Here is a 25831-nt window from a genome sequence, read left to right as displayed (position 1 = left end):
TCATATCCATCAACATTTTCCATTTCAAAATGTTTTGCATTTGCCACATCTCTAACAGCATCCTGAGAACCAAAAAAGCAAATGGCGGCTTCCCCACCCAGCTCCATACATGGAAGGCATTGGGGCTCAGATGATCTCGTGGGACACCAGGCTTTCCCTTACTTCCTTCCTCTTCCGCCTTCCACTTCCCCCTCTGCTGCTGTCACTCCCCATGTGTAAACTGGTTGTGCTATCCCCTACCTTAGAGAGATAGTCTCCTTCGTGCCTGGCTTGTAAAAGGGAGAGGCAAGAGGATATTTATTATGAATAAAATGCCCCAATTCTGTAAAATGAATAATCCCTTCTTATGAGAACAAAAAGAAAAGACTTCTTGTTTTGCCCTGCATCATCTTCAGGGTCATATTCTGTATTGAAATACTGGAATTATCCTTGAGGTCATCGATTTTACCATTTCTCAAATTGTAGCCCATTGCACGTGAACTTGGACTGCAAGCTTCTCTTCAGATAACACTGGAAACACTGAGTTCTCCCTGCCTTAAAGTCACGCTGTATATCAGAGCATTAAAAACAAGAATCAGCCTTGCACTGGAGAAATGTGTTTAACCTTCTGTAACCCACTGTCTCCCATACTTATCACCCTGAGCCTTTTTCCACGTGCCCTGGTTCAGACCAGCAGAACCCCCGCCCCGCCCGAGCATGTGCAGTCCTCACAGGGCCCAACCTTACTCTCTGTTACAGTGTCCGTTGGATTTTCTCTCCCTCTCCCACCCCAACTATAGGCTCCTGGAAGGTTGCACTGGGGCCTCCCTCCTTTTATATTAGGCAAGGGTTTCTCAACCTCAGCACTATTGACATTTTGGACAGCACAATGCTTTGTTGTGGAGGGGGCTGTCCTCTATATTACGGGATGTTTAGCAGCCTTCCTGGCCTCTACGCTATAGAAGCCAGTAGCACCCCATTGTGACAGTGACAATCAAAAGTGTCTTCAGACATTGCCACATGCCTCCTGGGGGTGTGACCTTAGTTTAGAACTACTGATGGAAGGGGCGCCTGGGTAGCTCAGTTGGTGAAGTGTCTGCCTTCAGCTCAGGTCATGATCTCAGGATCCTGGGATTGAGTCCCGAGTCGGGCTCCCTGCTCAGTCGGGAGTCTGCTTCTCCCTCTGCCTCTGCCTGCCGCGCGCTCTCTCTCTCTCTCTCTGTCAAATGAATAAATTTTAAAAATCTTAAAAAAGAAAAAAAAAGAACGACTGATGGAAAAAAGGAGGATTGCTTTGGGCATGCCTGGCTGTGAGGTCTTGTGCTATGCAGTGACACGTCTCTTGCTTGGGCCTGCCTCATCCCTGTTGCAGGTCTTGACGTTGCTCACTTTACTTAACAAGTTCTTAAATCTCATGCGTGAGAGCAACGGAGATAGAGCACACCTCAGGTGTCAGGCCAGAAAGGGAGGGAAGCGGTTTTCCCCTATACTGGGAACACTGTGGATTTTGAAACCTGAACAGCATGGCACAAAGCAGCCAGTTGCTTTAGTTTTTAATTGTCAGAGAGAACCATACGGCTTTCAAGTGAATTTGACACTTCCCCAGGATGCTTTTCCTTCTCTGAGCCTCACCACAAAGCCTTGCCAGTGAACATCAATTTCTCCAGCCCAAGGGGTTTTCTGAGCTCATTCCCTTCCCCCTGGGTCCTATCCACCCATTTCTTGAAGAAAATTTCCAGCTGTATTCTAACTTCAGTATGAATGCTAAAGAGTTGAAAGTTGCTGAAGCTCCAAGGATCATGGATCTTGGGAGACAATTTCAATAATTCCTTAGAGCAGAGGTCAGCAAACGTTTTTATAAAGGACCAGATCATGGATATCTTAAGCTCTGTGGGCCACACGGTCTCTGTTGCAATTATTCAAGTCTGCCATTGTAGCCCAAATGCATCCACAGACAATATGTAAATGAATGAGCATGGCTGGGTTCCAATAAAACTTTATTTACACAAGCAGGTTGTGGGCCAGGTTTACCCCACAGGTCATAAAGACTCCTGCTTTCGAGCATCTCTAATGAATAAACCAGGCTTTGCTGTCATACCCAAAGTGAGTAAAAATGTGCTGTTCTTTTTGCCAGCAAAAGTCACATCCCATATTCCCCACAGACTGATAGTCTCCCAAATGCAGTTCCCAATCCCAGAGGCCTTTTGATCTCAGGTTACCACTTGTCGGCTGCCAGCCCTTCCAAGTTACTAAAGTTGAACCTTGAACTTGCTTTCAAAAAAGGCAGATGCTACCAGCAGGAGACTCTGCTCTTTTCCTCTGGAGGTTGATCTCATGTGTCCCAATTCACCTCCCACCCCAGGAAAATATGCAAGTCGTGCAAATGCAGCCACGAGGACCACTGCTTCAGCAATGAGCTGGAAGACGATCGGAAAATTGGCCGCTTGCTGATGGACTCCAAGTATTCCACCCTCACGGCCCGGGTGAAAGGCGGGGACGGCATCCGGATTTACAAGAGGAATCGGATGATCATGACCAATCCCATTGCCACTGGGAAAGATCCCACCTTTGACACCATCACCTATGAGTGGGCCCCGCCTGGAGTCACCCAGAAACTGGTAAGGCAGCTTCCTCCAACCAAGTGGTGGTTTTCCTATCCTTGTAAATCTTAGTCATGCCTGAATTTCAAAGGTAGGGTAAGAAGAAGGCAAGATTATAGAAATGATAGGAATAGCTCTGGTTCTAAACCTGCTCCTGCCTCGCTATCTGATCTTGAAGTGAAAACTCTCTGGGCCTTGGTTTTCCTCATCCATGAAATGGATAGAAGGGTCTCTGAATTGTAAGGCCCTTCCAGCTCTAGTCCAGGGCCGTCCATGGTTCCCTTTGGGCTCCCCACTTCTGGACAAAGGATGGTTTATCATTCTAAACTCAGAGTGCTTGTCTTCATGTGTGAGATGTTCGTCTTCCCTCAGAGTGGCCTGGGATATACCCATTGCAGGCCCGTGGAGGAGCACAGAAACAGTCCTCTCTCCTCTCCAACAGTGGAGGCCTCTTGGGCTTGGAAGGGAGAACCAAACCAGCTTTACACAACCCTGAGGAAGAGGCACCCAGAGAAGGACAAGGTCACACCCTGGCTGACCATGACAAAGACCCCTAACAAGTCCCCATGCACAGGCCTCAGCCCAGACCAGTAAATCAGAAGCTCTAGGTTGCAGGATCAGGATCACCAGACATGGGCAATTAACCCCTCAGGTCATCCCACATGCAGCCACCTTCAGGATCCAACAGACCAGACCAGTGCCCCTCAGATTTCAACAAGCATGTACGTCTTCTGCACAGCTTGCCAAAGTACATCTAGTAAGCTTGGGGCTGGGCCTGAGACGCCACACTCCTGACACGCTCCCAGGTGATGCCACTCCTGCTGGCCCCCAGACCACACCTGGAATAGCAAGGGCCTAGATGCATTCCACAAATCAATGAGATGAAAAAGTCCTACAGTTTTAGAGATGCAAGCCTGGCATTTTAATTAAATCTCTTCTGGGGAAAAAAGGAGAGGCTTCAGCATCCTACATGTTCATATCCCCACAGGCTCCTCCCACAGCTTCAGCTATACCCCTCACTCATTACCTTACAGTGCCCTGACCGTCCTCTTTCCTGCTCCGGAACACTCTAGGCTTTTGCCCTTCTCAAGGGACTTTGCGCTTACTGTTCCCTCTATGTGAACTGTCCATTCCCTGCTCTTTGCGTGGCTGGGTCTTTCTGACAGTCAGGTCCCAGGCAGGCCTTCTTGAACCACCCAATCTACAGCAGATGCCACCTACCCTTCCGCTACATTTTTTCTCTCTCAGTTCGCCAATGCTTCTTTAGAAGCTTTGATTGCAAGCTGCAGTTGTCTGATGTGTGTCTTTGCTTAGTTATCATCAAGGGCAGACACCATGCCGGTCCTGCGCACCATCCTATCCAGCACCTTGCACCATGCAGAACACATAGTAGGTTTGATGAGTATTTGTGCTGCGTCACCCTCCTGGCCACATGTGGTCTGTGGACTGACACTGCACCACAAAATCCTGGGATTGGCCCACAAGGAGAGGTACAGAAATTGAGAAGAAATGTCAGGGAAATTTAGTAGCAACTGACATCAAGCATGTGATCAGAGACCTCCTCTCACTGAACAGAATTCCACTGTGGTCAGACTCACGTGGAAATCTCATGTGGCATGAGCTACATTCTCATCTCATGCAGTGAGCCCACAAATCATTCTGCAATAGGTGGAAAAATCAAACAAAAAAACCTGAGCCTTCACCATAGAGAGTCTGAGCAGTGCAGTTCTAAGCTGTAGCTTAAATGGGGGAAAGAGGGGGGAATCCCTTCTAGATCAAGTGGAGATTGGCAAGATGCTTTTTAAAAAGCTATACTTTCTGAAGACATATTTTAAAAGAATATGTCAGCGTTTGTGAGCTCAGCCACCCTGTGAAGTAGGAATCATTTTACATGTAAGGAAACACAGCATGGTTAATTGGCCTTTGCCAGTTGGAGGGGCTAGGCAGGGGCACATCCGGGCCACAGAGGGTGGCGTCCAACAACAGCAGTGCCGGGACATGCCGGGCAGCTCTGAGTGCGGGTCTGCCTCCAGCGCCCAGGTCTGGGTAAGCCATCAAGCAGGTCTCCAAGATGTCAGTGGAAACTAAAGCAAGCAGCTCGTAAAAGAGCTAGCTGTGGGCGTCAGGAACTGGCTGGTGAAAACCCCAAACACTTTGGCCCCAGACTAATCAGAGGAAGGCATCGTCAGGCTGTGATTAATGCTGGCTCATAAAACCACACGCTATAAAGGGCCCTCTGTCTGCCCCGCATCTGGCCTGCTTGAGCAAGTTGCCTTTCTGAGATTGGACAGTTCTCCCTTCCTATTCACCCTCCTGACGTTTTTTTTAATTACCAAGTGATCAGGACTGATTATATTTTGGAAATGGGACTGGATCTTGCTGCCATCCTTCCCAACCAGAATGAAAAACGGAGAAATTCTTAAGCTTTTAAGGACTAGTCACAATAAACCTGATGGCTAATATTTATTGAGCACTTATGTGTGCCAAGCAGTATGCTAAGGGCTGTACATACACGGTCTCATCTAATTTTCCAACACCGTTAGGGATGTACTATAACTATGCTTATCCACAGAGGGAGGCTCCGAGAAGTGACACAACTAGCCAACTGGCCCATAGGTGGCTTAAATGGCAGAGCCAGGCCTTGGACGCAGGCCTCCCTGACTCCAAAGCTTAGGCTCTTCCCTACCAAGCCAGGCCAGAGGAACCAAACAGGTAGGAGGAGAGGAAGAAAGAAGCAGGTATCTTGGATTAGCCCTTTTAAGGGAAGACTTCTAAGAATAGGGAGGGAACTTAGGCAAATCTTTGAACTCTAGCCAGGATTTGGGGGGAGGCCAGGAGGAAAAGAGGAAGGGAACCAGCATCCATTGAGCATTCTGCATAGATAGATAGATAGATAGATAGAGATATACACATAAAGATATATCATCAACTCCTCACCAGTCCCTATGTGCATAATAACCCCATTTTATGGGAGAGCAAACAGGCTTTTGAGGAGCCTATGCAGGTGTGGCACTCCTACCTCATCCTCCACTCCCATACCCCTGGCAAACGTTGGTGGTCAGTCAGGGCACTGTCTCCCATGGAGCCCTCATTGGGCCTCAGAATCCTCCTCGACACAGCACTTCAAGTAGCCACTATTGACTAGGATTGACATGTACCATGAAGCCTGTTGTCTGTCCTTGCCTGACAGCTGGAGAAAGAGAAAGAACAGGCGGGATCGGGTCTTCTGATTCCAGAGTCCATGTGTGTTCTGCTGCCCAACCCTGGGAATAAAGCACCTTTTCATTTTTTGTTTTTAAAGATTTTATTTATTTATTGGACAGAGAGAGACATAGCGAGAGAGGGAACACCAGCAGGGGGAGTGGGAGAGGGAAAAGCAGGCTTCCCGCTGAGCAGGGAGTCTGATGCAGGGCTCGATCCCAGGATCCTGGGGTCATCACCTGAGCCGAAGGCAGACGCTTAACAACTGAGCCACCCAGGTGCCCCATAAAGCACCTTTCTTTTCCACTTTTCTCTCTGCCCTTTGATTCTTCTCCTGATAAAGCCCGATTCTGGGAACCTCTTCACCCAGGATGTCCCAGCCAGACAGTAAAGCACAAATGACTCAGAAAGATCCTTGTGAAAAACCTGAAACCTAAACCAACCTTTCCAGCTGCTCTGAGAAAAGACCTCTTGCTAAAGGTTTTGGGAACATGACCTTAATCAGCTTCCTGGAGAGATTCCTGAGAGATTCTCTTACAAGCTCTGAGCGGCACAGGCAGGTGACTCTGACCCAGCCCCCTGTCCCCATCAGCCCCTTCCCAAGCCCACACCAACCGACAGTGGTTGTCTGAATGGCGTGTTGAGGCCGACTCTGATACCCTCCCCAGGGTCAATGAACAGAGTCTGTCGCAGGTGTGCGAATCCGCTGCTCCGGCCAGCCAGGCGAGGCCAGCCATCACAGAACACCCGCCAGTGGCAGCTGGGTGCTGCGGTACCCGGCCGGGGCTTTGAGCTGCGAAGGGAACACTGGGTTCCTGGGGAAGGAACACTCCCTGTCTCCAGGGCCCTGGCCAGGAATCCTTTAGCTCTGCGGGCCACAAACACCTGTGGCCAGGACAGAGCCAGGAAAGGACAGTGAATGCAGGGATCAACAAGCAGGTGGCCAGCACCTGCAGAGTGCCTCTGCTGCAGGATTTCTGCTGCAGTGTTCCTTGTAACGCTCAGCAGGGAGGGATGCCTGCTGTTGAAGGTGGAGTCTCAGACACATCCAGACACTGGGGGACCATGGCCCTAGGCAGTGCTTACACAGCCTCCTCACCCTGACGGAGAGACCAAAGGAGACTCCCCTAGAGACTGGGGGACATTGTTTTCTCTTGGCAAATCCTTCACCTTCTGGAGAAGTCGTAGGCACGTGGCTGAGCCCCAACCTGCTGAGTACCAAGCTGTCCCTACCACAGACGAGTCGTGAGAGGTTCCTTCTCTGTGCCTCGGTGTTTCGAGGGGTAATATTATTAGCTCCTTCCTCCTAGGGGTTCTGTGAGAATTAAATGCGTTAGCATGGGTCAGGCACCTAGAAGGATGCCCAGATCATAGGAAGCACCATGTAAGGGGTAGCTCCTCTTACCATGCCTTCAACCACTCAACCTGGGAGTCAGCGGCCCCCTTAGGAGAAGAGGTTATGCTCCCATGAGCTCCATCAGCCATGCAACTGGAACTGCTTCAACACGGAATGAGTGAGATGTTGGCCGAGTCTGGGTGCCCATTCTGGCACAGTGAGCAATGCTCTTGTTTCTATTTCTCCAAAATCCTTCCATAGATCCTGGGAGCAGGGCAGGCCCCAGACACAAAATCGGAATGGCTGGGGTAGGTATTTGCCCCCCACAGCTGTCCCTACCCCTTCTCCCCAGGGCGCTGTGCCCTGCCCCAGCCTGTAGGCTGCTGGTCTGCTGCTTTCCCTGTCCTCTGATGGTCACATCCTGTCCCACCACCCACTGTCCCCAGAGAGGCCCCGATCCTCAGATGTTCTGCTTCACACTCAGCCAGGAAGACCTGCAAAAGTGCTCACTTCTAGGCCCCTCACAGATTCCTAAATCAGAGTTGAGGGTACGCCCAGGAAGCTTTTTCACAAGGCCATCCAGTGATTCTTATGTACCCCAAAGTGTGAGACTAGATTCTTCACACCTACCTGCCTGGCATGTTCCTGCTGAAAGCCCCCTGCAACTTCATACTGACCCAGAGAAAAACCACATCCCCCCTGCCTTCTACAGACAGAGTCAGGACTCAGCCCTTGCCAGACACGCAGTCAGCTGTGTGGCCCCCTGGTGCTTCTTGTTCTTCCATGTGCGGGGGTCGGGGTCTTGGCCTCTTGGGCCAACCAGAATCCATGGGCTCCTTGAGCCACTTTCCTAAGCTGTAGAGTCAGGTCCGTGCCACCGCTTCTCTCTCCTGGTTGAGGTAAGGACTGCGTGAGGTCACTACACACTCTCACAGGGGTCAGGGCCCTTGAAGATCATGCAGTCTACCCCAGACTTTGCAGATTATGAAACTGAGGCTACCCAGAGAACAGCAACAGGGCAGGAGCTAGAACCCCACATTTCCTGACATCCCAAGACCACATCCACCACCAGGCCAGTTCTTGTCTGGTCAAATTTCCTGTCCTGACCAGCAGAGCACCTGGAAAAGTGCTGGGGACTGTGCAGATGAAGGGAAATTAACAGGTGTACCATGAGCCCACAGAGTCAGAAGACGGCTTAGCCAGGTGCTCCAGGATCTAGGAGAGAGCCACCTAGGTGGCATCACAGCCGCCACTCGCTTCATGAGTCCCATGGGAATGCGGGTCACCTGCCTCTCCCTTCTCCAAAACTGCTCTCATCCAGAATTCATTTATTATGAAACTCAGCAAACCAGGCTCTGGACCAAAATACCCCTCCCTCGGGTTCCTCACCCCTACTCCCTAACATCAGGCAATGACGGGGGTGTTATTATGAATTGCTGTATAAGTTTCCATGTTGATTAACACAATTCAGTTCCAAAATGAGTCCAGCCCCAAGTGATGTGATATGGGGCAGGCAGGTTCCAAGAGGGTTAATATGGAAACAGCCACCTGGGCTGTGGGAATCAGGCAACCTGGTAGGGATGTCAGAGTCACAGTCAGGGGCAGGCCCAGAAGCCGAGAACAGTTGTCAAAGAAAACAATTTGCCTTTCATACTTTCTCATGCTGTCTGACATTGACATTTATCTCCCCTGAATCTCCCTATTTCTGGCACCCACCCAAGTATAAGATTTCTGTTCACTAAAAAAAAAAAAAAAAGCCAAATTGGACAGTTATCTATGGATATATTAATATTCAGATGGTTACCAGTCATATTGATGTGGAAATGTTATTACCTTGAGACCTTGTCAATTCATTCTATTAGAAGGTGTCTTTGCCTGTTTTTAAATTAATAAACCATAAAATACCTTATGCCTATAATGATTTAATTATACTTTTCTAAGAAAAGCAATTTTAAACTAGATCGGCTTTTTTTTTTTTTTTTAATCAGGAGGGTTGCCAAGAGGCAAATGAAGTGAAAATGTTCAGTGCTGAAGGAGACCAAACATGTGCCAGAGAGCCAATGAATCTAAAATGAACACTGACTTAAAGTACCCCATTCTCATCCAGGATGTGAAATCTGTGACAACATGGGGCAGAGTGAAAGTTAGGCCTCTCTTGGGTGTTGCCAGATTCATGACATTTCTGCCTTGACCATCCTCAGGTTCTGCAGAAAACCCAAAGATGCTGGAAACTTGACCAGTTCCAGATCCTGTGTGGGTGTGCAAATCACGGTTGCTCTATCTCCTCCCCACTAGGGCCTACAGTACATGGAGCTCATCCCGAAGGAGAAGCAGCCAGTGACAGGCACCGAGGGCGCCTATTATCGTCGCCGCCAGCTCATGCACCAGCTCCCCATCTACGACCAGGACCCCGCTCGCTGCCGTGGACTTCTGGAGAACGAGGTGAAAGTGATGGAAGAATTTGTCAAGCAGTACAAGAACGACGCGCTGGGCGTGGGAGAGGTGGCCCTCCCTGGGCAGGGGGGCTTGCCCAAGGAGGAGGGGAAGCAGCAGGAAAAGCCAGAGGGCACGGAGACCACCGCCCCAACCACCAACGGCAGCATCGGCGACCCATCCAAAGAATACGTAAGTCTCTCCCCTGCCTCCCGGTGTGGCTGAAACCACCAACCAGCGGGCAGGGCCCCAGCTCCAGGCTTTTCCCCTCATTCATGCATTCATTCATGCGTTCATCCGCCGGCAGCTATGTGGTGCTCATTTACTCTGGGCCAGGCACTGTCCTGCAGAAAATAACACACAATCACCATGCTCGAGAGGCTCATTGTCCACAGGAGGTCACAGACTACCAAACTGTCATGGCTTAGAGAAAGGGCATCTAACCTTGGTTGGGGTGAGGGTCGGCTTAGAGGAGGAGCTGAGGCCTAACCAGCCTGGGAAGAATAGCCAGGATGCATCCAAGTCTTTAGGCTTGGCAGGGAAGGCCTACGCTGCCTTACAGAGGGGAGTGTGTGCAAAAGGCCTGGGTTCCAGAGAGTGTGGTAAAAGGACTAGCTTGAGGCAGGTGCCACTGAGGACTGATGTTTGCCGTTTCCTGCCTCTGGTCCCCTTCTACCTTTTCCCTTTGCCCCTATCAGCCAACTGGTCTCAACTGCCTCTATCTGAGATTTGGAGATAAATACAGGGAGCCCTCAAGCAAATTACCTGCCTTGCTGGTAACAGGCTGGCAGTCACCTGTGTGAGCCAGACATCCCAGGGAAATGGAAGCCCCAATAATGGTGTCACTGCGTTCAGAGAGGGCCAGGCTCCTTCTTCCCTGCAGTGACTCAAACTTGTCATCTAAAACCTACGTCCTACATGTCCAGCCCCCATGTGTTGGCACATTCATCTGAGTTTGCCATCCAGTGAACTATTAATCTGAGAACACACTGTTAATCTGAGAACTTTTTTTTTGAAATATTTTATTTATTATTTGAGAGAGAGAGAGCGAGAGAGCACAAGCAGGGGGCGGGACAGAAGGAGAGACAGAAGCACACTCCCTACTGAGTAGGGAACCTGACATGGGACTCGATCCCAGGACTCTGAGATCACGACCTCAGTCAGACACTTAACCCACTGAGCCACCCAGGTGCCCCTAATCTGAGAACTTGAAGACAAAAGGACAAAACTTATTTTCCCTACCACAAATTCGGAAATGGTGTTGAAAAGACCCATTTCTCAGGAAGAATATATGTCCCAGCAACTTAAAAAAAATTTAGATCCAGTTACCATGTTTCATAAACTAGTCTCCTCTCCAGCCAGCCCTCTATCACATAGTCATCTGTCCTTCAAGCATAAATACTACCTAATTCCAAGTTGGAAGGCGATCTCTTCAAGTCATTGTGACAGTTCCCAATTGCCATGCCCAGGAGAGAGATGCTGATCTGAGAACATATTTTATCCTTGACTCAGCCCCACATATTTGTACAGCATGGAGGTGGGGTAAAGGTGCCCTGAGATCCCAGGTCTCTGCCTACTGTCAACTTTAGGAAGTAGCTGTGACAGTTTGGAAGTACATAAACAAGATCAGACAATAAACAGGGAATTTGAAGGAAGCCCGTATTGGTTGGGCTGGGCCGGCTGGGGAAGATGGCCTTCTCCTTCCTTACCCTAACCCCAATCTTGCTTAGATAACTAGTTATGTAATTAGTGGATTCATGTCTATATGTCATGTATTTGTGTCACCTCTAGGTGCTGCTGGCTTGTCTTTTTCATCTCTGTATCTTCAGCAGGTGCCATTGATATAGATAGTAGGTGCTCAATAAATATGTGAACCATGAATGAATGAACAAATGGATGAGTAAGTGAGTGTTCTAACTAAATAGAGCCTTGAACGATGGGGACAATCTAGATGGCCATGTTGCCCAGGAGGATGATGGGATCCAAGTTCACATTTATTAAGCACCTGCTTTGTGCTAGCCAGATACACTGCCCACTCTTTCAGGATCTTTGTTTATCACACAAGTGCCTAGTAGAGTGAATTTCACCAACCCCATCTTACAGGTGTGGAATCAGAGGTTGAGAGAGGAAGGGTAGGTAACTTTTCCAAGGTCCCATAGTTTCTAAGGAGTAGAACCCAGATCCGATACTTTTCCTACTACATGATGCAGAGTTATAAAACCTTGCTCATGATCTGTTCCAGGAAGAAGGCTGGGTGCTCTCATTTATAACTTCCTGTTTATCTCCTTGAAGCCAGGGAGCAAATCTTATTAAGGTAGCTAGATAGACATAGAACATAGATAGTGTGTCCCCAGCAACCCCAAACTTAGCTGTGGGTGTGCTCCCAGGACTGCTCTGCCTTACCCCAGTGAGTAGCCAAGTTAAGTGGACATGGGTGCTGGCCATCCTGTGTGCTGTGCCTTCTGTTTCTCATAATGGGCAGCATAGGACAGTTTACCAGAGCCAAGCATCAGGCAGGAATCCTGATTTTTGCTTCCCCGATGAGGACAGGGAACTTTGCCAGAAGTAGTCAAGGTGTTCAATTTGAGAACCCAGATATGGGGAGGAAATTGTAGAACTCAGGCTGACACCCCAAATCCAAGAGGCGATTTAGGGGGAAAAAATGGAGGCAAAAGGAAGGACACACGAAAACTATTTTCCTAGAACTATATTGGTGACATAGCTTGGTTTATCATCCAGTGATCAGGTTACTATTGTTAGCAGCTACAATGGGGGAAGGTAGCGCTAAGCACTAGAGTATCTGATTTAAAGGCCTTGAAGAAAAGGCCTTGAAGAAAAGCTGTGGGATTTATACCAACCTCCATCAGACCCCAAGTCTATCTTTCTTGTTGCCCAAAGCTTATTCCTTGGAAAGCTAAATGGATATTAGGCCATAAAGGATTACATGGCCATGTAAGTTTAGGAGACATTCGAGTGACCAAAACTACCTGGGTTTCTTTGTAATGGGACTTCTGAGAGCCCATGGTAGATGCTGGCAGTGGTTCTCAGAGTAAAATCACCTGGAAGGCTGGTTAAAATCCAGAGGGCTGGGCCCCACCCCAGAGCTCCCTGCTCAGGAGGGGCAGGTGGGGCCAGAGACCCAGGTTTTCTACTGAGCACCCAGGTTGATGCTGATGCTGGTCTGGGGGCCACCCTTTGAGAACCACTGCTAAGGAGTATATAAGCTCGGGAAAAAGTATGTCACTAAACTGGCATATGGCGAGGATCGAAGAGAGAACAATACGGGCATTCTCTAGACATATTTGGCCTCTGGCTTCGGGAGTCCAGCTTTGAGGACACCGCACAACACTCTCCCGTTCCTTGAATGGTCCATGGGGAGTTCTGGAAACACAGAGCTGCTCTATACACTGCTTTATACCCCCATGCAACCACACTACTCAGCAGCCTGAGGCCACAAGCTCCCTTTCCTCTGTGCTGCAATCGGCCTACACCGCAGGGCGGTCCTCCAGTGAGCTCGCTTGGCTCCGTCAAGCTGCTGTCAGCCTGTTACTGTGATATCCTCCCTCAGAGACCTTGGGAGGGGCCCGAAGCCGGCAACGGCTGAGCCAGACCGTGGAGTCCTCCTCACCAAGCCCCTCCACCAAAATGTGCTCAGAGGAAAGGGTTATCCAGACCAGAGGAACACTGTTGCCAGAAGCCTTTTCCAAATCGCCCATGTGGAAATGCCCCCAGGGACTGAGTTAGGGGTGAGGCCATATAACAATGGGTGGACCAGGCCAGCCCGCTGGTGGGAACAGTACCCTCTGAGCCCAACTCCCCTGTGTGGCTGGGGCTGAGCTGTTACTCAGATCTGAGTCCGGTTCATAGATATGCACCCCAGTTTTCTAGCTCCGGGCCCTCACACAGCCTCCCCCTGAAGGGACGGGGCAAATTCACATCATCCAAGGCATATCTGAAGAGTGAATCCGAGAGCTGTGGCTGCCCTTACCTACCTCTGAGCAGCCCTCTGAAAGTGTCATTATTACACTGACGTTAGGAGAGGCAGGACACCTGGGAAATGCTGTCGCAGGTATCTGTCTTCATGAGGAGAAGAATCCCAGGGGCTAACTCAGCTGCTGTCACTCCCAAAGCATGCCCTTTGAATCAGTGATGCCAGTTAAAAACCCAAAATATTTCACCTCCCTCTCTTTACTTGCCCCAGGTATATGTGCTGGCAAGGAAGGGGGGGCAGGAGGGAGAGGGCCTGTTACTGCCCAGCAGACTCATTCATGTCTTCGAACCCTCCTAACAACTAGCTGGAGAGGTCAGGGGGTTGTTAACCCATTTCACAGATGTGGAACCTGATGCAGAGAGAGGATAAGAGGCTTGCTGATAAGAGGTGGGGCTGAGACTCCATCCCAGGTCCTTGTGTGTCACCGGTCCTGAGGGGTCTGAGCAGCCCTGGGGTGGGGCCCTGGGCTGGTGGGGACAATGCCACAAAGGTGCATGTATTTGGGTTTGCTAGATGAGCGGCAATGTTTGGAGTCACCCACAGCCCAGTCCAGTGAAGAATCTGGGGGCCTCTTGTCTGCGTGCCAAAAACAATGGAAGGACCTTCCCACCACACCCCAATCCCACCCATGGGTTTGGAGGGCTTCAGAGGGCTCCATGGCCAGGGACCTGCCAATGCCAGCAACCTGGAATATTCACTCCAGAATGGCAAAGCCCCGTATCCACTTTCCAGGCCCTCTGCTCCCCACCTCTCCCACCTGGATGGAACCTATGAGCGCCTGGGCTGCGAGGGCAATGACCTCAATGCTCTGATTGTTAACAGCCCCACCAAACCATTTCCCCGCCCTTAGAATGCTTACTTGGTATTTTCTCAGAAATGAAATACACGGATTTCCTGGGCGTGGAATTTCCGCCTCTCCCTACACCCCAAACTTGTAACTGAAGAAAGGGGAAAGAGAGCCAGAACATAGCACTGGGTGTAATCTCCACCCTTTAGTATTTATCATCCCTGCCGGGTGCCCCCCACCCAGCCCCTTCCCCGCAGCGCCCCTCCCATCAAGGTCTGCCTCTCAGATGGAAACTTACAGCAGCTGGCTGCTCAGCCCGACTCCTGCCCCAACAAGGGACATATTTGTGGGCGAGGGACTTCCAAAGCTTTGTGCAGCAGATGTTTGGCTTGTGGGCTCGGCAGGCTGGCTTTCCTGCCAGCCCCTCTCTGGGAATTTGAAACCAGCGCCCCACCCCCGAATCCTGAGCTCTGTCTGAGCTGGAGGACCCAGGCCAAAAGGCCCAGAAAATCACCATGGTTACCAAGCTTCTCAACATCTGCCTCCCTCCTTTACAATGGGGATATTTTAATGACATTAAAGGGATTTTTTTTTCCACAGAAAATTCCCTTTATCCCACTTTTTATGCTATAAATACTTTTCCATGTTGCCACATAAGCTTCACAAGCATCTTTTTTTTTTTTTTTTTCTGGAGTGGGCTGCGTCATATTCCATTGACTAAAACAGGAGCTGGCAAATTTTTCCTGTAAAAGGCAGATGGTGAATATTTTAGGCTTTGCAAGCCATACAGTCTCTGTCGCAGCCACTCACTCTGGCCTTGTAGCCCTAACGCAGCCACAGACGGGATCTAAACAGATGACTATGGCTGTGTGCCAGTAAAACTTTATTTGTAAAAACAAGTGGTGGGCTGGATTTGGCCCACAGATGTAGTTTGCTCACCCCAGAACTAGAACCACTGTAAAAGATGGTTATTAGCTTTTTATGAATTAGTTTGGTTTTATCCAACTTCATTTTGCTATTATAGGTTAATAGGATGATGATGACGATGTCTGCTGCCATCCCTTAACTGTCTAGATTGTGCCCAGCACTATGCCAATGGCTTCACATAGTTTTTACTGAATTCTAAGAATTCTCCTACAAAATATAATTTCCCCTTTTTCTAGTCATCTAGCTTATGAATAGTTAAGCTAGAACTAAACTAAGGCCTACCTTACCCCAAACCCCACCAAGACTCCAGTGAATGGAACCTTCTATTTCCACAGCCCCCATGCAGTTGCAGGCACCAAGCATGGCCATTACAACAGAGATGATCCCATGTCAGTCTTTTTCCTTTGATGGGAAGCAGTCCTTGCCTACACACTAGTCAGAGCTGGATTTGAGAACACCCCAGGCTGACTGCCTCTCTTCCGAGGGCCTTCCTGGCTCCATGTTCCCCCTTTAGCAGATAAGCGGTAAGGGAGAGTCAGTTAGAAATGCCTAACATAATACCTAGCTCGGCAGAGAGCCCCATATTCAGTTATCTGCCCCAAGAAGAAGCGTGAGGTGAAATGGTTGACTAACAACGGTGACCACCATATGTAAAGCATCTCCCATGAATCAGGGCCTGCCATATGTTACTAATGAGGAAACTGAGGCTCAAAGAGGTGGGTGACTTGTCTGAGGGCTCACCGGTGATGAAGCAATGGCAGTGATCTCATTCCAAAGCCCGTCACCCTAACCACTGCATCCAGCCTGCCCAGTCTGTACGGCAAGTCTCAGAAGGATGACAGTGTGGGGAGGAATAGAAGGCAGAGTCTAAAGATGCCAGAAATGACACTGGGCCAAAAAAGGAAAGAAAATATGAAAAAAAAAAAAAAAAAAAAACTCTGCGATACATGAGGCTGCTAAGCAAAGATGGTGAATAATCACCATAAGAGGAAATGGGGAGATGCTGTTTATAAATAAATTGTTGAGTATTTGTGTTGGAAAGAACCCAACGCCTGAATTCAAGGCCCTTGTGTTAATATTTACTATATTGTAATAGTGAGATTTTCACAAGGCACTCTGGGTTTAGACTGAGTAGGCCTTTGGATAAGAGCCTTCCAGAAAAGAACGGAATGATTGGGACAGAACTTCTGGCAACCCTAAGAGAGAGATTATTGCTGGTTCAGAGGGTTCTCCATATCTGTTGATCATTCTCTGAAGGCCAACACAGCTCCGTCCTTAGAGATCATTCTTTGGCCACGTAACCCTTGGCCACTATCCCTAATCTACTGTTGCTTGCCTAAAACACTTTGTGTCTCGGTTACTCCCATTTCAGAAGTCTTAATAATTCTGTGTGCCCACATTGGTTGTTCTTCTCACCTAATGCTACATATCAAACCACCCCAAGGTATAGAGGCTTAAAAAAAATAACATCTGTCCTGCTCACAGATCAGCAATCTGGGCCGGGTTCAGTGGGGATAGGTCATCTCTGTCCATGTGGTATCATTTGGAGCAGCTTGCAGGCTGGGAGCTGGAGGCTTGTGAAGCTCGTTGTCTCACTGGTCTGTGGCTTAGGTTAGGAAGACACAAATAGCTGGGCTGGACCAGCCAGGGAGGGGCTCCTTGGGCCTCTTCCCCTCTCTCTGTGTGGTTTCTCCACAGGGTTGCCCAGGCAAAGAGGTCTCGGGATTCCTTTCCTGCCTGCTCAGGGCTCCCGAGGTGTGTGTATAGAGAGAGACCCCAGTGGAAGAGACTGTGTTGTCTTTAAGACCAACCTCAGGAATCCGTAACATCCCTCACACTATATTCTATTCAATAGAAGCAAGTCATTAAGGAGGGGCCACAATCAAAGGAAGGGACTTAGATACATTGGTTGGAGGTGTGTCCAAGAATTTGCCAACATCATTTCCCTACGGGGTCTTACCTCCCAAGGCACCGAAATCTAAAATGTTTCTCAGCTTTCTCCAAACAGGTGTTTTTACACATCACAAAAGGCCCAAAGTACAGAATTTTCAAACCCTTTCATTTAGACCCTTTTCATTCAGAATCTCTATTTGAACAGGGCCAGGGCCAAACTTCAGTGGCACAAGGAGAAACTTCACCTTTTTTGTGCCACACCTCCTGCCCCCAGGGGGAAATAGTCTGCAAACTAAGCTATCTGGCAAATGTTAGACAGATTCTCAAGGGCAAGCTCTGATTTTAGATGGTTGAGAGTATGAATAAGAACCAACTGATATGCTAATGATAAATGTTCTTCTCTATGCCTTTTAACATAGTCCCAAGGGACTTTTACTTGGCCACACTATCTTCTTCACAGGGAAAGTAGCCTGAGAATGACCACAGTGGGCTTTCTTAAAAATTGTCTAGAATTTAAGCATCTCAGGAATTCAAATTGGCTTTTGCTGTAACCGAACAGAATTGGTGGTATCATGTTTGCTGAGCTTATTTTTAAGTTCATCTTTAAACACTCTATGGTAGTGGTTCTCAAACTGAGTCCTCTGACCACACCAGCATCCCCGGGAGCTTGCGGATTCCTGTGCTCCTCCCAGACCTGTCCGAATCAGACACTCTGGGGTTCCGCACAATGGTCTGCTTTAACGAGCCCTTTACGGCATGCTGGGGTGGACTCAGGTCTGAGAACCACTGTCTTATAGGGGGTGGTTTGGGAGAAGGGACTGACCGTAGTTGAGTCTGGGGTAGCGACTGACAATGCAATTCACATAACTCTATCCTCTGGCCATGCACAGATGGGAAAAATGGAGATGGGGAAAACAAAGCTCACTGATAGGAGGAATGACCTCCTGTAGACCTAAGTGATCTTGGAGTTATGGAAAGCAACCCCAGGCCTCCGAACCAAAAGCACATCCTGTCTTCAACATGTCTTTGTCATCTTGGGAAAGTGATTTAACCCCTCTGTGCCACAGGTCTCTCATCTATAAAGAGGACTGGGGAAGGGATAACAGGAGATTTTAACTCAATTATCTCATTTAATCCAAAGAACAACTATATGATGTTAATATTATTAGTGTCCTCACTTGATGGGTGAAAAAAACTAAGGCATAGAGAGGTTGGGTAACATGCCCAGAGTCACACAGCTAGCCCCACTCTCAACCGTCCACTGCAGTTTACAATTTGTCAATTTCAGTACCAAGGTCGTAGGAGAATAAGTTTGTGCAGAGAAAGGCAGGGTCAGGATCATAGGAGCCAAAAAGGCTAGGCATTCTGACTCTTGGTTGCCAGCCTGCCCCTCATGTCTGAAGGACCACCAGGCTGACAGAACCAGGACACTGTCAAGTCTACTATCCTTTGAGATGACAGGGAAAGGAGCACAGAAAATAACTCAGAGTCCAGAGAAGGAAATTGGTTCCTGACACATGCTGACAGGGCTCATTACCCAGACATCTTGTTTTCATAAAATGGCAGTGACACTGTTTGCTTTGAAAAGGGCAGGCTACTGGTAGTAATGAGGCCATGAGCCAGGGATGCTGGGGGAACAATGAGGGAAGGGATACTCCTCACTGAGGGAGGCCCTTGAGACAGCACTTTCGGACATGCTGGGGACGAATCTCTGCGATTACGGATTTCTCTTCCTTCCCCCTCCACACTGCTGTTGCCACGAGAATTATCGCGCTACAGTGTGAACCAAACAGTGCCCCCAGCCTCAAGAACCAGTAATGGCTCCTCATTACCTCCAGAAGTCACAACCATAACCTGGGCTCACGGCCCCCCAAACTGCCTCTGTGACCTCCCATCGCTCTGTCTCCTTCTGTGGGTTGTGGCCGCCTTCCGATGCCCCCGACGCACCCGGGTGCGCTTTCATCCCTTTCCCTGCTTCCATGTTAAGCAACATCTGGGAAATCTGGAGTTGGGAGCCCCACTGGTGTATCCCAGTGATACCCAACTGGGTGGTGGATTGACACTAAGTCCCTTCTGTGCGGGAGGTAAAGGGCTGGAAATTTCATCCCGTGAACTACAGAAAGCCAGCCAGACAGAAAACTCACTTGGTACTCATACAGCGCTTGCCAAAGAGTTTACACTTCCCAGCTGTGCCGAAGGGAGGGTGAAAATAAGTGAATGATGATTCATCACTTGTTTTTGGTTTAGACCCTCTGATGAGCTCCATGGGAGCTGGGACTCAGTCATGTGCAGGGGAACAGGGTTTTCATTGTGGTAAAGGACTCACCCTGTTCATTCTCGGGGGCATAACTGAAACAAGTCCAGCACATTCTAAGGACCATCGTCAGGCTGTCCAAATCAATTAGCAAGCACATTTTTTATCTAGCCATTCATTCAACAACTACGGTGCTTGGGGACCCCTATTAGTACATGGGCGTTCCTCGTCGTTTGGTTTTCTTTCCCTACTTTTCGTCATCATAACCTTTATTTCATCTTCATATGCAAAAATATATATTAAGTATGTAATTCAAGTCTATAACTTAAGGATACCAAGTGTTTAGGCTCTTAACATATGCCTACTTGTCTTTGCATGGCAAAATAGTATTTCTGTTTGGGCTGACCTATAATTGGTGCTTCGTCAGATCAAGTTCTCATCTAAAGCCAGGCTCTGCAAACAGTTTCTGTGGAGGGCCAGGTAGCAAATATTTCAGGTGTTGTAGGCCAAGAGCTAAAACAGATGATATCATGTAGGTACTTTATGTAACAAGAGAGAAAACAAATTTCCACCAAGTTTTCTACTTCTGAAATTCAAAATAGAATTAAGCATAGGATAAAAGCATTAAGCATAGGTTTTTGTAATACGGGTTATATTGGTCAGCTCAGGCTGTCATAACAGAATGCCACAGACTGGGTGGCTTAAATAACAGAAATTTATTTTCTCCTCATTCTGGAGGCTACAAGTCCAAGATCAAAGTGCAGGTGCTATAGGTTGTTTTTTTGGGTTTTTTTTTTTGTTTTTTTTTTTTGTTTTTTTTTTAAGATCTTACTTATTTATTTGACAGAGACAGCGGGAGAGGGAACGCCAGCAGGGTAGTGTGAGAGGGAGAAGCAGGCTTCCCGCCGAGCAGGGAGCACGCTGCGGGGCTCGATCCCAGGACCCTGGGATCATGACCTGAGCCGAAAGCAGACACTTAAGGGCTGAGCCACCCAGGCGCCCCAGGTGCTATAGGTTTCTGATGAGGCCTTCCCTCCTGGCTTGTACGTAGCTACCTTCCCACTATGTCTTCACACTACCTTTCCACTGTGCGCACGCAGGGTGGGCGAGAAGGTGATTGCTCTCTCACAAGGACACCAGTCCTGTCTGACTAGGGCCCCACCCTTATGACCTCATTTAACCTTAATAACCTTCTAAAAGGCCCTATGGCCAAATACAGTCACATTGGAAGTTAGGACTTGAACACAGGAATTTGGGGGTGGGGGGACATAATTCAGTCCATAATACAGGTCCACTAATGAGAAAAAATGGAATTCTTTTTTGGGCAAAAACATTTCACTGAATTGGAGTTCAAACATAAAATCCATTCTTAGCTGGTGGGTCTTACAAGTATATGCAGCAGCCCGGTTTGGCTGTGGCTACAGTCTGCTGACGCCTACACGCAGTGGAGTAGAAAGAACCTTGGCTTCCGGGGCAGGCTTGGCCCGTGTTCAAATCCCAGCTTTGCCTCCTATCAGCTGTACATTACTGAGCAACCACTGACTCTCTCTGAACCTCAGTTTTGCCATGTCTGGAGGGAAATAATGATTTCCTTAAAAGGGAGCTAAATTAGAAGGGGAAGTAATTCTCCAGGGTTTCTGTAAGGGGTATTAGTAAGGCGTGCACAGTCCTGAGCGTAGTGCTGGACGTAGATGTGTCTTAAGGAAATGTTAGAGCCACCAAGCGTCAGCATCACCAGAGTTTTGAGGAGCAGGACATAACTCCAAAATGATTCAAAAGATTTGATGGATTAAGTATGTACTCTGGATACAATGTCATGAGAATGGCAATTAACCTCTGTGGTTTTCCTCCTGATGTAATCATGACAGTAACATCAGATCCCAATTGGGGACACTCTACAAAACACCTGACCAGTGCTTCTGCCAACTGTCAAGGTCATCAAAACCAAGGGCAGTCTAGGGGCGCCTGGGTAGCTCATTTTGTTGAGTGTCTGACTCTTGGTTTCGGCTCAGGTCATGATCTCAGGGTCGTGAGATCAAGTCCCACATCAGCACGGAGCCTGCTTGGGATTCCCTCTCTCCGTCTCCCTCTGCTCCCCACCCCCACACTCATACGCACTCTCTCTCTCTCTCTCTCAAAAAAACAAAAACCCAAAACAAAACAACCATAAAAAAGATGAGGGGAGACTGAGAAGTCACAGCCAAGAGGAGCCTAAGGAGATATGAGGACTAAATGTAATGTATCCTAGAATAGAAAAAGGACATTAGGTAAAATCTAAGAACATCTAAATAAAGTTGGTACTTTAGTGAATAACATATCAATATTGGTTAATTGTGACAAATATATCATTATTACTCTAAGACATTAAGAACAAAGGAAATTAGGTATGGGGTATATGAGAACTCTCTGTACTATCTTCACTATTTTTCTGTAAATCTAGAACTCTTCTAAAACTTAAAGTTCATTAAAAATAATTATATGTGGATAAAAGATCCATTCAAAGTGCAAGATGATCCGGTGGGTTTTACTGTAACCAGGATGAAAGGTTGATTGATACGGTTCAGACTCCACATTGACTTTTGAGAAACTATCACTTGCCCAGTTTTGATTTAGAGTAAGGAAGAAGCTCCAGAGTTATCTGAAAAGGCTGTTAAAATACTTCTCCCTTCCTTTAACCGACTTCATACCAGTGTGAGGTCAGATTTCCTTCATATACTTCAAAGAAAACAACATAATGCAAGCGATGAGGAGCTCTGGCAGTTATGAGAATCCCACAGTCCTCTAGTGAGCCAGTCCGTAGGGAGATTTGCAACAATATAAAGCAGTGCCTCTCTTCTCACTACATTTTTCTGTTTGGGAAAACAGTTATTTTTAATTGTGAATGTTTATGTTAACATGTTGATTTATTATTTTTAAATGCATAAATAATTACTTAATTTTTATTCAGCTTTAATTTTTCTTACGATAAATCTCAGCAGCTATTACCCATATGAGCAAAAACTCTTTGTGGTTCTTAATAATTTGTAAGAATATAAAGGGTCCTGGAGGATAAAAAGTGTGAGACTCACTGACCTAAACAACTACTTTATTCAGTTCTCACAACAACCTACTAGGTAGGCAATGTTGTTATCCCACTTTGAAGATGAGAAAACTGAGGAACAGAGAGGTACAGTAACTTGCTGGAGGGCCCTCAGGATTAAAGAGATGCATGGAAACTCGAACCTGTGTCAAAATGTTCTGACCATCTCGTATCCATGGTGTCCTCCTCCCCTTCTAGTTCTGTGAGTTCTGCAAGGGAGCGGCGCCTGCTGACAGCCCTGTGGTCTACTCAGACAGGGCAGGCTACAGCAAGCAGTGGCACCCTACCTGCTTTGTGTGTGTCAAGTGCTCTGAGCCACTGGTGGACCTCATCTACTTCTGGAAGGACGGTGCACCCTGGTGTGGCCGCCATTACTGCGAGAGCCTGCGGCCCCGGTGCTCTGGCTGCGATGAGGTGAGAGCCGGGGGTGGGGGGAGGTCTGGGCGGTGAGGTGGGTACTCCCTCTACTGTGGGAGAGGACCCAGAGGCCAGGGTGAGTGTGGCTTCATTGAGAATGTGATCCACAGATAGGAAAACTGAGGCTCAGAGCTCACGTCCTGCGCTTGGCCTCTGTTTCCTCATTTGCAAAGTGGGGCAGAAATTAGTTCACACGCATGGGGTTGTTCGGGATGGGTCGGACACATCGTTCTTGTCAGGTCTGATCCTTGGCACAATGCCCGGCACTTAGTAAGTACTCGGAAGAACACGATGGTGGGGGGAGGCGTGCCAGAAAGCAGACTGCCCACATTCAGACCTGGCTCTGCACAGTTAGTGGTGTGGTTACCTGACTCCCGTGCCTCAGTGTACCACTCATAAAATGGGAGGAAAATAGGCCCATCCCAAGGGGTTGCTATGAGGATAAAATGGAATAATGCATGAAAACGTTTGGCACAGGGCCTACGTAATTAATAAACAGGAGCTTCTAGCAGTCTTACAATGTAATATAATATGCTATGATATAGTACTACAACATTAGCTTAATACAGTAGAGATGCCATCAGCCTGTACTTTCAGGATCACTTCTATAGTTCGTTACAATAGAGATGCCATGAAAGGGCTTGGACTCTCCAATATGAGTTCAGGCTAGAGGAACTCTAAGGTATATTAACAGTGACAGTGATAATTATGATCATGGTAACTACTGTCTGCATGCCTGTGACGACAGGAAACTCACTCCCTTCATCGTTGGCACATACGACAGTTAGAAACGTCTTCTTTCTGAGCCAGTAGCTGCCTCCTCCCTCCTCCCACCTCCCCTCGTGTTGCTCTCTATATGAAGTTGAAACCCTACGACTGTCTTATCTAATACTGTGTGATCAAGAGAGGTTAAGAGGGAAAAGGACTGTCAGCAGGCCTGCCCCACAACCTTATTTTTTACGATTTTTAAATTTTATTGGAGAGAGAAAGAGAACATGAGCAGAGGAGGGGCAAAGGGAGAGGAAGCAGCAGACTCCCCGCTGAGCACAGAGCCTGATGACTGGGGCTCGATCCCAGGACCCTGAGATCATGACCGAGCTGAAGTCAGAGGCTGGACCGACTGAGCCACCCAGGCACCCCTCTCCCACAACTTCATTTTTGTGAGGACAACAGTATATTTAGAGTCGCAACACTCCACCCAATATTAAGGGCTTACAGTGGGTCAGCCCTTTGCTCCATACTTTACATGTGATGTGCCATTTACACCTCACCACGGTCCCTTAGGGAGAGACTGTCATTATCTCCATTTTACATTTGAGACGAGAACAGCTCAGAGAGGTCAGTGACAATCACATCGCATCGGCTATGTCTCAGCCACTATGCCAAGTACTGCATATGTAGTAACACACAGAGCACTCGTAAAACCCCGTGGGATGGGTAGTTTTTATGTCCCCATTCCACAGATATGGAAACTGAGGCACAGAAAGATGAAGTGATTTGCCCAACGTCATGCAGCTGGTTCCCTGATTCCTGTTTGACCCCCCAAATCATAAAATACATTTAATAAGTCTGCTTTTCTGCTCTCCTCAGGGACTCCTCAGTGTATATATACACATTCCAAAGTGTTACTTTATTCCAAGCCCACGTGACCCTGTGTGACCTTGCTGTTGAAGACTGGCCATTGGCCCTTAGCTATCGTTGGGCTGTCTTCAATGGGGTATGTGATCCCATCTCAGAACACACCTGGGCTTTGGATTTGGGCCAAAGAGTAAAACTTGTCTGTGGCAGAGAATTTTTTTTTTCCATCTAAGAAGCTAAGATGCAGTCATGACCTGTGCCAGATATTGTACTTACTGCCTGAGATTTAGGTCAGAATCCTCCAGGGACGCATTTAAAGGTCAAGAGGAGAATGGGGAAGACGAACCACCATCTATAACTCGTCCTCCACTCACTGTCTCTACTAGGGACAGAACCTGAGTCGTACATTTCCTCTGCTCCCCTCCCCAGATCATATTCTCGGAGGACTACCAGCGTGTGGAAGACCTGGCCTGGCACCGAAAGCACTTTGTCTGTGAGGGCTGTGAGCAGCAGCTGAGTGGCCGGGCGTACATCGTCACCAAGGGGCAGCTTCTGTGCCCGACTTGCAGCAAGTCCAAGCGCTCCTGAAGGGCCACCCATCCACAGCCGGAATCCATGGGGTCCCACCAAGAAGGAAGGCCAGGAGTGCTGAGGCCATACTAAGGGTCTGATGTGCCAGCAGCAAGCAACAAAAACAGTGATTTTTTTAGTGGGAATATATATATATACACACACATACATACATATATTCTAGGTTGGGTGGTGGTAGATCCTTGAGGGTCAATAGTTTCAAAGCCAGCGATGTTCTGAGAAGTCTTAGAATGGAGTTATTTTGTTGTTGTTTCCCAGCTACCAACTAAAGACACAGCTGGCATCCTGCAAGGGATCGCCAGGAGTTTCCCAGACCATGGTTCTCGGTGATCAGATCACGTAGCTGTAGCATGTGCGTGCTTTCTCATGAACGTGGGGCCTCGTCCCGGAGCAGGCTGGGACCCCAACAATCATTTGTGGCCTCCTTTTCAAATGGAATTTGAATTTTAAAAAACTTTTTTGGCATGATAAACGTATCAATAAAAGTTTGATCAAGTCCACATACGCCCTGGTGTAGTTATTTACACCGTGGCAGTGACCTTGTGGTGTCCGGTGATCCCTGTGACCCTGAGCGTCTAGTGGTGGCAGGAGGCGCCGTAAGTGCCAGCGTGCCTCTTTGTCTCATCAGATTTCGAGAGTGTAGGTCCTCGGGGCAGAACTCCTGACCCCAATTCCCGGAAGCCCCAGATCTGTGATGGAACGCGTCATGTTTCCTGCTACAGTGAAGAGCGGTGTCTGGGAGCTGGTCAGCTGCCCTCACAGGTA

General features: G+C 48.2%; 1 protein-coding gene across 1 annotated transcript in view; it reads left to right on the top strand.

Moving 5' to 3' along the window:
- LMCD1 (LIM and cysteine rich domains 1) overlaps window positions 1-25566 on the top strand; it is a 58228-nt gene extending 32662 nt beyond the window's left edge. Inside the window, exons 3-6 of the mRNA XM_008697934.2 lie at window positions 2342-2597; window positions 9412-9741; window positions 22679-22894; window positions 24905-25566. Coding sequence (XP_008696156.1) covers window positions 2342-2597; window positions 9412-9741; window positions 22679-22894; window positions 24905-25063 — 961 coding nt within the window. The 3' untranslated portion in view covers window positions 25064-25566. The remainder of the gene's footprint in view (window positions 1-2341; window positions 2598-9411; window positions 9742-22678; window positions 22895-24904) is intronic.
- The last annotated feature ends 265 nt before the right edge of the window (window positions 25567-25831 follow it).

Source organism: Ursus maritimus, unplaced genomic scaffold, assembly GCF_017311325.1.
Source record: "Ursus maritimus isolate PB19 unplaced genomic scaffold, ASM1731132v1 scaffold_14, whole genome shotgun sequence".
NCBI classification, from domain to species: domain Eukaryota; kingdom Metazoa; phylum Chordata; class Mammalia; order Carnivora; family Ursidae; genus Ursus; species Ursus maritimus.
Note: the sequence above shows the minus strand (reverse complement) of the source record. Positions and strands in the feature narration are given on the sequence as shown.